The 10,590-nt window shown below is 56.7% G+C and overlaps 1 protein-coding gene across 3 annotated transcripts in view; it reads right to left on the minus strand.

Moving 5' to 3' along the window:
* Positions 1-2,353, minus strand: part of Gse1 (Gse1 coiled-coil protein) — a 340,444-nt gene extending 338,091 nt beyond the window's left edge. For all 3 annotated transcript variants that reach the window (XM_041650947.1, XM_041650945.1, XM_041650948.1), the window contains exon 1: positions 311-2,353. In XM_041650947.1, coding sequence (XP_041506881.1) covers positions 311-2,233 — 1,923 coding nt within the window. In that variant the 5' untranslated portion in view covers positions 2,234-2,353. The remainder of the gene's footprint in view (positions 1-310) is intronic.
* Between the last annotated feature and the right edge of the window lie 8,237 nt (positions 2,354-10,590).

The raw sequence follows: 10,590 nt of genomic DNA on the forward strand, positions 1-10,590 counted from the left end.
GGCTACGCTAATTACCAATGTTATCGGGCGGACAACAGCCGTGCCCTGAACTTCCTCCATTTGATAGATTCGCAGCAAACACGCCCAGCTTCAGCCCCGCGCCTGCTGATTCCAGCAGTAGCTATTCTTCCACCCCTGCCAGCCCCCCAAGACCCTCGAACCTCCTGCCCCAGGCCTCCAAGGTCAGCCAAGCTAGCAAGGGGTTGGGACCCACCAGGCTGAATCAATGATGTGCTGCCAAAGAACAGAAAACATCTCTCCTCCCGACCACACAGATGCTCTAGGAGAGGAAAGCTACTGTAAGGCTTACCTTTGTTACTCCTGCTGCTGGGGAGCTCCAGCCCATGGGAGCAGGATTGACGAGCCCCTGACCTGCACAAACCAGGGTCCCACAATCCACGCAGGCACCGATGATCAGCTGCCGGCCGTCATCCACCAACAGACTGTGGCTGGCTCTCAGGGTATACAGGAATAAGGGCAGCCTGGCCACTCTCACCGACTTCAGCCCCAGACACCGTTTCTTCTCTTGCTGACAGAAGAAGCACACGAATGTGTCCACCTGGTACTGCCTAGACCAGGCGCTGACACCCTGGTGAGCACCTCTGGCTTCATGCTGCAGCCACTGACCCAGCAAGTCATGATAGCAGAGCACACAGGTGGCCACCAGGCCGGTGGAGTCTGCAGGCCTGGCCCGCGGGGCGGGTGGATAGACAGTGAGGAAAGGAAAGAAGGGCTCCTTCTCGCCCAGGTGGCTAACGGGGTTCATGCTGAGCTGGAACTCCTTGCCCGGCCCCAACTCGGCCCCGCAGATGTAACAGACGGCAGGCGGACCTCCCTGCGCAGAAGCGGGCAGGTCACTCAGAGTCGGGTCTGAAGCAGAGAAAGCTTGGTGGTACCTGCCCAGGAAGCCTTGCACTGAGTTGATAAGCTCACGGTTGTGTGATGCTCGGTACAGAGCCCAGACATCCTCGAGGACGCTGTAGCACTTGGGGCAGCTGCGAACCTCACAGCGCTTGTTGGGGGGCCGAGCGTTGGGTGGGCAAGGCAGAAGGCTGAGAAAGGGGAAGTGCATGGAGCTCCCCGAGTTGCCGTTGACGATGCGGGAGGGCACTGACCGGGCATCCCGGGTACAGTCTTCCCCGCAGAGGTAGCAGGCCTCCCGCAGCAGGCCGGCAGCGGGGGCGGGCCCCTCGTCTCTAGGGAGTCTGCGGGCCTTAGAGGCCATGCCGGGGGCGTGGCTGTTCAGGGGAACCACGTAGAGCCGCTGCAGGACAGGCACGTTGGCCAACTCGAAGCTCTGCCACTGGTGCGTGAGGGACGAGAAGCAGCAGGGACACACGAGGGTGCTGCCCGCCTCTGTGATGGGCTGGGCGCCCGGCGGGGGACTGTGCAGCCAAAGGAAGGGGAAGAAGGGCGCCTGTGAGGGGGCCTCTTGCTTCTGCACGTGGATCTGATGCTGTGAGGCTGGCGACAGCGCCGACCCACAGACGTAGCAGCAGCGGGCCTGGTTGTCCGCGGGTGTCCGGGGAGGCCGCTCCAGGCCCTCGTCCCCGAGGCTCACGGCGACGTCGCTGCCCTCTGGGGTGCTGCTGCGCTCAGGGGGCCCTGCGGTTCGGCTAGGGGCGGCGCTGTCCGTGCCGTCGGGCACAGTGGGGACAGGCCAGGGCTCCTGTATGCCCCTCAGCACGCTGGCCCGCGGCTCGGGAGCCCAGTGCGTCCCGGGCCCCGTGCGCTGACGCCGAGCTCCGGGCTTGGTGGCGTCGTGAGCATCCTCGGGCTCGGGCTCCGGCTCGGGCTCCGGCTCTGGCAGCGCGTCTGCGTCCGACAGCTCCGACAGCTCCGAGTCGCGCGCGTCCTCGGCGTTCCACTCGCGGGCCCCGCGCCGGCCGCCCGCACTCGCGTCGCACTGGTGCGGCCGCTTGAGCCAGTACACGCGCTTGTCCACGGGCGTGCGCGCGCGCTCGAAGGCGGCCCACTGCTCGGCCAGGAAGCAGCGGCACACGGCGCACACCAGCACGCAGCCATCGGTCGCGCTCAACCCGCGGGCCCCGGGAGCCGGCTCCTGCTGCTGCAGGAACGGGAAGAAGGGCTGCGCGGGGCCCGCCGGCCTCACCGGTAGCTTCAGCTCCTTGCCGCGCGCGATGCCGCCGCCGCAGATGAAGCACGACAGGGCCGCGCCCGCCGCTGCCATGAGCCGCTGCTTGCGGGAGAGCGGCGCCGCCCGGCCGCTCATGGCCCGGCCGCCGCGCCCGCCCCCGCGCTCCCCGCAGCTGCCGCTGCTCCGACCGCGCGCCCCGAGGCCCCGCGCCCAACTCGCAAAGTTTGGCGGTCGGCGGCGCGCACGCGGCCCGGGGCGCACGGAGGGTCTCCGCGGAAGTGCCCGGGGCTGCCGAGTCCCCGGCGGGGGGCGGTGCGGGCCCAGGCGGCGCCGGAGAGCGCGCCCGGAACGTGGCGGTGGCGGCTGTGGCGACGAGCCCCGGGCGGCTGCGGCGGCCGCATGTGCGAGCTCCGGCGCCGGCCCGAGCGTCGGGTCATTTAATTGGGGAGGAGGGAGGCGGGGCGGCGCGGGGCGGAGGGCGCGGGAGGGAGGCAGAGGCGGGGAAGCCCTCCCTCGCACCGCCCTGCTGCCCGCCTCCAACCGGGCTCCTCCCCCCCTTCCCGACTCCGACTCCTCCTCCTAATCCTCCTCTCCCTCCCCTCCTCCCCTGCCTCCTCCTCCTCCTCCTCCGAATCCTCCTCTCTTTACCTCCTCTCCGCCCCTCTTCCCCTGACTCATCCTCTCCCCTCGGTGATCCTCCTTTTTCCTCCTCCCCTGACCTCTTCTCTCCCCAACCCCCCCCCCCCCGTCCTCCTCCCTCCCCACCCTCTCTCACCCCCCTGCGTCCCAAACTATGGCACAATAGCGCTCAGCTCCTCTGTCTATTCTGTGTCCAGCAGGAGCCCGCGGTGATTCATTGCTCCAATTAGGGGCTCTGCAGCCCGTAGCTCGGGCTGTCTGAAGGGTCTCCTTTGGGACCCACGAAACCCATCAGCCGCTGCCGCTGATCTTTAAGGAAAGGTCAAGCCGGACGCATTAGAGCCAGGTGAGGACCGATGGGTACCAAGGGAGGCTTGGGAAGGGCACCCCCCCAACTCCTGCCCGCAGAAGCTGAGGGAGGTCCTGGACCTTCCATAGCCCAGGGTTGGAATCACCTTTCTGAGTCCAATGCCCTAGTTTTAGAGACAGAGGGAAGAGGACTTGTCTCCTGCCATCACCCTGGAGACAGAGTCCTCACAGCCTGCCCCCACCTCCAACTGACCAGGGGCCACAGAGTCACCCTAGGGGTAGGAGCAGAAAGGGTACTGTGTGTCTTGTGACTAAGAACTCAACCTCTCTGTGCCCTTTTCCTTCTTGTTAAAGTGTTGCAGCAGAGACCACAGATGTCCACGACTTAATGTATTGTGTACAGATACGTTGTAGCTGTTTAACAAAGAGACAGACCTGCATGCCAAGTTAGCATTTACATGCTTCTTAGCTCCTTGCCCCAAGAAGCAAGTGTGGGATGTCCCTCCCTTTATGACTCAAAAACAGGGGCCAGGCAGGATTCAGACCCAGGCAGCAGGGTTTTGCATAGAGCGTGCAGCTTCCTCAGGCAGACATCTGGCCCCCGTCACCCAGAAGCTGCTGGAGACTGTCCTTGGCGCCTCCCAAGCACACAGGCCCACACATGTACACCACACACACACACACACACACACACACACACACACACACACAGCACAGATGGTGCCCTTTGGTTCAGACTGGGCCACCAAGCAATCCTGAACCTTTCTGGGCCTCAAGTCTCCCATCTGTAACAGACCCCCTGAAGCTTCAGAACTGTGAGCCTCTACTTTCCAGCGGCTTCCAGCTGTCTACCCTGCCTAAACCGGGGCCCCCAGGGACAGGAGCCCCTACTTGGTAAGCTGACATGTAAATAAAGACCTCCTGCCCCGTGTAAATGGGCAGGAGAAAGGCCTCTTGGGAATCCTTGACATTCCAGGGCTCCAGATGCAACCGAATGGGGTGTCAACATGGCAGAGCATGGGACTCTTCTTTCCCTAGCCCAGAAATGTGCTGGCTCAGCAAACTGTCCTGCAGAATTTTTTTTTTTTTTTTTGGTTGGGGGGGATAATCCGTGGCTGCTGGCATTGTTCATACCTTGCTAGAAGAGAGGCTATGAATGGGAGCCCCCTCATGAAGGAACCCTATCTCCCCTCTTACTGAGTAAGGGCTGGGGGCCTCACCCCATAGGAAGGAGTCTGGGGTAACTGTTCCTGCCCAAACCCAGCAGGTTCCCTGGAGATGAAGGCCCCTCAGCCTGGTCCAGCTGCCCATCTTCAGAGCCCCCCAGGCTCGTCTGTATGGGCTCAGCTGGAGTTGCCCTTGTTCCTCCACATCTGTTCATCATTCATTTTATTTCCTGTGCCATCTTCTGCTTCCTGCATCCTTTCATCTCTCAAAAGCCAGCTTCTCCCAGGTCCATCCTGCACACTGGATAGCCAGGACTGGCTCCATACCTGGATCCAAAGCCCCAAACTCCATTCTGCCAGCTGTGTGTGCCTCAGACAGAGGCAGACCTCTTACCTCTACAAACCCCAGTCTCCTGCTATGTGCAATGGGCACATGCTCACTATACAGTGGGCCAATTGAGAGTCAGAGAAATGCCTGGCACAGAAGGCTGACAGGACAGGAGGCTGTGGTGTGCATGTTAGCATGTGTGTGTTAGTACACACGTGTGCTGTGTATGTAGACATATATGTGCATTTGTGTGTGTGAACAAGTACAGGCATACATGTGTGTGTTGTACATACATCTGTGTGTGTTAATGCATAATTATATACACACGCATATGTATTTGTGTGTGCAAGTCCAGGAATACATGTGTGTGCTCTGCATGCCTGTGTTTATGTGTGTTAATGCTTGGTGTTATACAGACATGCATTTGTGTTTACATATATGCATGCAGGTATACATGCGTGCACTGTGCAGGCATGTGAATGTACATGCATGCATGCTGATGAATGTGCATGTTTGTGCTTATGCTTCTGTATGTGAAGTGGGCAGCGGGGCAGATTTCTGTTTCTCTCAATGGGTGAATGACTCAGGAAATCCCCTGGCACAGATCAGAGAAGGAAGAAGACAGGTGATGTTGCTGAGTCATCTGGGGGTGGGTGACATGGGGGCGGAGCTGCAGCTCAGCCAGACACACCAGACTGACATCACAGCAGCATTTACTAGCTTTGGGGGGGGGGGGGGGACGACACGACACGGACAGACTTCTGACCCTCTGGGTCTCTGTTTCTCCATCAGGAAAGCAGACCTAAAAGAAAAGACACGTTTTTCTAGGACTGGGAGAAGCAGAACCTAAGCAATGCTGACAGGCCAGGCTCTCCAGAGACCAAGGCAGGAGAATCTCAAGTTCGAGGCTGGCATTGGCTACACAGTGAGACCCTGTCTCAAAGGGAAAGAGCTGAGGGACCCAGGCAAAGCCCCCATGTAGCAGTAATGGTTTCCCCACATGCTGGGTAAGCGCTGAACACAAGTCTGGGCCCTGCAGGGGCCAGCTCCTGAATCCCCACAGAGCCCCGAGGCTGTGCTGCTGTGGCTTGGCTTTCAGATGAGAAGACAGAGGTTCAGAGTAAGGAGAAACCAGCCCCTAGGAACAGCAGGTAACACGGGAGAGCACACACACCCAGTCCCCCCACCCTGGCTCCTATGAAAGCTGGTAAGAATGGTTGCCCTAAGTTCAGCATGAGTCAGGGATGGCCAGGGATGGCCTCAGAGTACCAGCTCTCTTCTTTCATGTGTCCCCAACTGTGCATCTAAGGAAACTAAAACTCTCACAGACTCTGTCCTGGACACAAAGCCAGCTGTGTGGTGCCAGATGCTCAAACGCCAAGACGCCTTGGTATCTACTTTGTCACAAAGTCATCCCAGCCCCCAGCCTGGCTGTTCACATGTTCGAAGCTCAAATCTGGTTTGAGCCATCCATGCATGCCTGCCAAGAGTCACAGCATCTAGACTCAGGGTACCCAGCAGAGTCATCCCCCTGCCTGTGGCTGTAGGGGGTCCATGTTCCTTCCATACCTGTCTCTATTCAAGGCATGGGCAACATTGCAGCTCCCAGCAGCCCTGGCTCAGGGCAAGGAATACAGAGCCCACAGGTTCCGTGGAGACATGCAGCAGAGGGACAGAGCATCTGGGCACAGCTCACATTTTTGGCTTCCGGTGGGGCATCTCCCGGCCTCCCCCTAGCTGTCTCCAGCTCCCAGCACCACACACTACTGTGTCTGCTTCCGGCTGTGTCTCCCAAGGGGCCAAGCCCCAGCTGGCCTGCCTTGCACTGTCCTAGTTTCACAGGGCTCAATCAATGTTGGAACCAGAGACACAGGACTTCAAACCTCATGGTGCCTTCTGTTCTAGAATCATCAGGCCGTCTGGCAGGATGACACCTTCTGTAATCCCAGCACCCTGGAGATGGACAGGAAGTTCAAGGCCAACCTGGGCTGCATAGTGAAAACCTGTCTCAAAAATTAAACCTTGGCAGGAGGCAGATAAGAGCAAAATGCGTTTTATACAAACATGGAATTTTCACAGAATAAAAATATTAAAAAATAAGGCTGGTAATGGTACACACCTTTAATCCCCATGCTTGGGAGGCAGAGGCAGGCAGATCTCTAAATTCAAGGCCAATCTGGTCTGCAGAGCAAGTCTCCAGTTTCAAGACAGCCAGGGCTATACAGAGAAACCCTGTCTTAGAAAACCAAATATATAATAAAAAATACAGTAATATATATAAAGAAAAAATTTTAAAATCCCACCAGCATCATCTTGCCCCTCTGTAGTCTTCAGTTGCTCTGTCCTTCATTCTTTCCAAGAACCTGAAATCAAATCGCAACTATCCCAAGGCATGCAGTTTTCCCAGTCTGCAGTTTTGACACCAGTGCTCACCATCTCTTTTGTAACTTCTCTTGTCCTCTGTGTGCGCTCCTCCAGCATCCTTTCCAGGACCTGGGTGTGCTCCTCCAGCATCCTTCCCAGGACCTGGGTGCTCTCCTCCAGCATCCTTCCCAGGTCCCAGGTACCATCTGTTCATCTGCTTCTACGAAGGCAACCTGGGCCCTGTGCTTGCCCTCCAGCTAGCTGGGGACCAAAAGAGAAAAACAGGTCTTTGGCTGCCCTTTCTTTCCTTGCTCTTCCCTCTCCCCTCTGCTCCCCACCTCCCCTCCCCCCCACTTCCCTTCTTCCCTTTCTGTCTGGTTAGAGCAAGCACTTCACTACTTTCCACAGAAAGAGCTTCAAACATGGCAGGATCCTGGCGAATAATATATCCTCCTCAAAGGGAAAGAATGTTACTATGAACAATAAAAAAACAATGCCTAGGTGGCTGACCTGGGGCCTCTAAGCCAGTCATACCCATTAACACTTGACAGCTATGACAACAATGCCTGGTGGCTGAGGAAGTGTTGCCTCTGCTGTAGAAGCTGGGAATCGGGTCCCCAGAAGCAGGGACTTGTTCAAAGGTGCAATTCAGGGTAACCAGGTGAGACTGGTGAAATTGTGTTGCATTTTAGGGATTACATATGTGTGTGTGTGCATACATACATATGCACACATTTTCTATATATACACACACACACACTGTGCACGCACATGCGTTTGAGCGTCCATGCATGTGAGCCTGTGCATATGTGTTAAGAGGGAGCGACCTGGTTTGCTTTCTATTGCTGTGATAAATGCCATGACCAACAGCACCTTTGGGGGAAGGATTTATTTGGTTTGGTTTTCAGGTCCTGATAACATTCCATCATTAAGGGAAGTCGGAGCAGGAACTCAGGCAAGTACAGGGGAGGAGCCATGAAGGAACACGGCTTACTGCCTCACATTCAGCTTCCGTTCTTAAACAACCCAGGACCACCTGCCTAGGGATGATACTGCCCACATTGGTCTGGACCCCTTTACATCAATCACCAATCAGGAAAAAGCCCCACGGACCTGCCCACAGGCCAGTCTGATGGAGGCAGTTCCTCCGTTGAGGTTCTCTCCTCCCACATAACAATCGTTTGTGTCAAAGGGACAAAAACTAATCAGCAGAGAGGACAGAGGGGTCTGCCACATCATACTGTGGAGGTCAGAGACAATTTGTGGGAACTGGTTTTCTTCCTCTATGTGGGTTTTTGCCTTAAAGTCCAGGCGTCAGGCTTGGTGCCAAGTACCTTTACCACTGACCCAGCCCACAGGGCCTTTTGTTGCCCTTCGTGTGGACTGATTCCGTTCACTCATTAAACATGCAGCTTCCACGGCGTGCTAGTAATCCCATCTCAGCAGCCGCTGCTCTTTGAAATACCCCCATCTCAGAGCAAGGAAGCAGCAGCTCACAGTCCCCCTCTGGGTCCTCAGACAGCACAGGCAGGAGCGTGTCATACTTTGCAAAGGCCCTTGTGTGAAAATCCCAGCTTGTGTTCACAGCAAAGGGTCCCGGCATGAGGACCAGGAGACAACGGCTCATGGCCCATCCCAGCCCTCCTGCTCAGGAACTCGAGGGTGCCGCAGTGAACTCCAGAGCTTTGCAAAAACCTTTTGATAAATGAACACAGGGCTGACCTGCACGGGCCTGACAAGAAAGACTCTCCACATAAATCTTGTGTGTGCTTGAAACTTCCCTCCCCACTGGCATCTCCAAGGCTCTGATTTGTAGCGGAAAACCCTTGATGTGGTTGGTTCCCAAGCATCTAAGCCCCAGAAGTGCTAGAAAAGGCAGGACATGTGGGGAGGAAGAAAGCAAAGACAGACAGCGAGAGTAACCTCCAACTGCTCAGTGTGCCTAGCACACAGTCAGTGGGTGTATTGGGTGAGCCAGCTTTACTCTTCCACTATGACGAAGACAACTAACTAATGTTGCCAAGTGTTCACCAAGTGCTGGGTGCCTACTAAGCACCAGGGGCTATGTTCACTTAATATGTGAACACTATTGTTAGTTTTACTGATGGGGCACTGAGGTTCCAAACAGTGGTCCCATGTCCCCAAAGTCACAGAGCTGGGAAGTGTCAGGGCTGGAATTGAACCCAAACCATCTGGTCCAAGTGCCTTGCTCTAACCCAGCACCCATAATGTACAGTGCCTGGCCTGCAGACCCTCCTCCCCAAATCCTTCCTCATAATGTCCTGCCCTGGAAGCTGGGCATCTTGCTCATCATCCTGCCCGTGGCTCCACTGGCAGCTGTATCTTCAGCCACGTCCCCAGACCCTGGGACCCAGAGTTTCTCAGTGGCTTCCTCAGGCTCTGGCCTATAGGAAGGCTGTGTCCACAGCCCTGGAGTCTTTCCATATGCTCCTCTGAGTCACCAGGACCTGCCCCAGCCCCGACCGTCATCTTGGTCTTCACTCTGGAGTGGCCGACCTGTCCTGGACTTGTTCACACTGCCTGATGCTACACTGGAGAGCAGCACCTCGTTTTCTTCTGTGGGGGTCTTACTGTAACCCCAGCTGGCCTTACACTTCAGCAGCCCCCCCTGCCTTCTTCCCCTCCCCCAGGGTTGTGATTACTGGAGTGGGCTGCCAAGCCTGGCTGGGTATTGTGTTTTTGAAAGCCTCTTCCTGACGCTCCTCGAAGTATGGGACCCACAGGTGCACCTCACTAAGTTTTCACAGACCAAACTGGGGTTTGACCAATGTATTCTGCCTCCCCAAGCACCCCGCCCCCTTGCCAGCATCCCTTATCCAGTTCCAACCCAGCTACAGAGATGACAGTTCCAGACTACACGGTCCACCATGAAGATGAAAGTTCCGTGGTTTTGTGGCTGAGTGTTCACGGAGCCACGTAGCTAGTTCTATTCGTCGACTTTTGAGCACCCAGCACCCCCACGAGAAAGCTCCACATAAAGTGCCGCCCCACTGGACTCCCTCCAGCTGCTCTTCCCCCAGCTTGGAGTGCCACTCACCCACTTTTGTCTGTCTCGGGGTGTCACACAGGGGATATGGCTATGTAGCCCTGGATGGCCCAGAACTCACTATGTAGATCAGACTGACTTCATATTTACAGAGATCCACATGCCTCTCCTCCTGAGTGCTGGGATTAAAGGAGTCAGTCATCAATCCTGGCCTGGCCTTTTTTATTTTAATTTTTTAAGCAAGATCTCGGGTAGCCCGGCTAGCCTTTAGTGCAGTAGTGTAGAGAACGGCCTTGATCTCCTGCCCCCACCTTCTGAGTGCTCAGGGGACAGGAGAGCCCTACAATACTCTGCGTGTTTTCCCTATCTCAGGGCTGGGCTGTGTCCCCTCTGTGTGAAGGGCTGCAGCCTGTGCACGCCCAATGTCTTTCTTGTGGTCCCTCATTATGCCTGATTCTTCCTGCTCGGGGCTCTCCGTGTATTCACGTGCATGCGTGTTGCTGGGGATGCAACCCAGAGCTCTGTGCGTGCCAGGCAAGTGTTCTGCCACTGAGCCACACCCAAGCCCCTTCCCTGCTGCTGCCCAAAGCACCGACTTATCCTTTGTATTGCTGTGTGGAAGTCCACTGGAGGCTGTGAGGGTTGCTCTTGCCTCTGGGCGGGTCTGTGAAGGCGTTCC

Source organism: Microtus oregoni, unplaced genomic scaffold (genome assembly GCF_018167655.1).
Source record: "Microtus oregoni isolate MIOR12 unplaced genomic scaffold, Mior012 000004F_ref0000308, whole genome shotgun sequence".
Lineage (NCBI taxonomy): Eukaryota > Metazoa > Chordata > Mammalia > Rodentia > Cricetidae > Microtus > Microtus oregoni.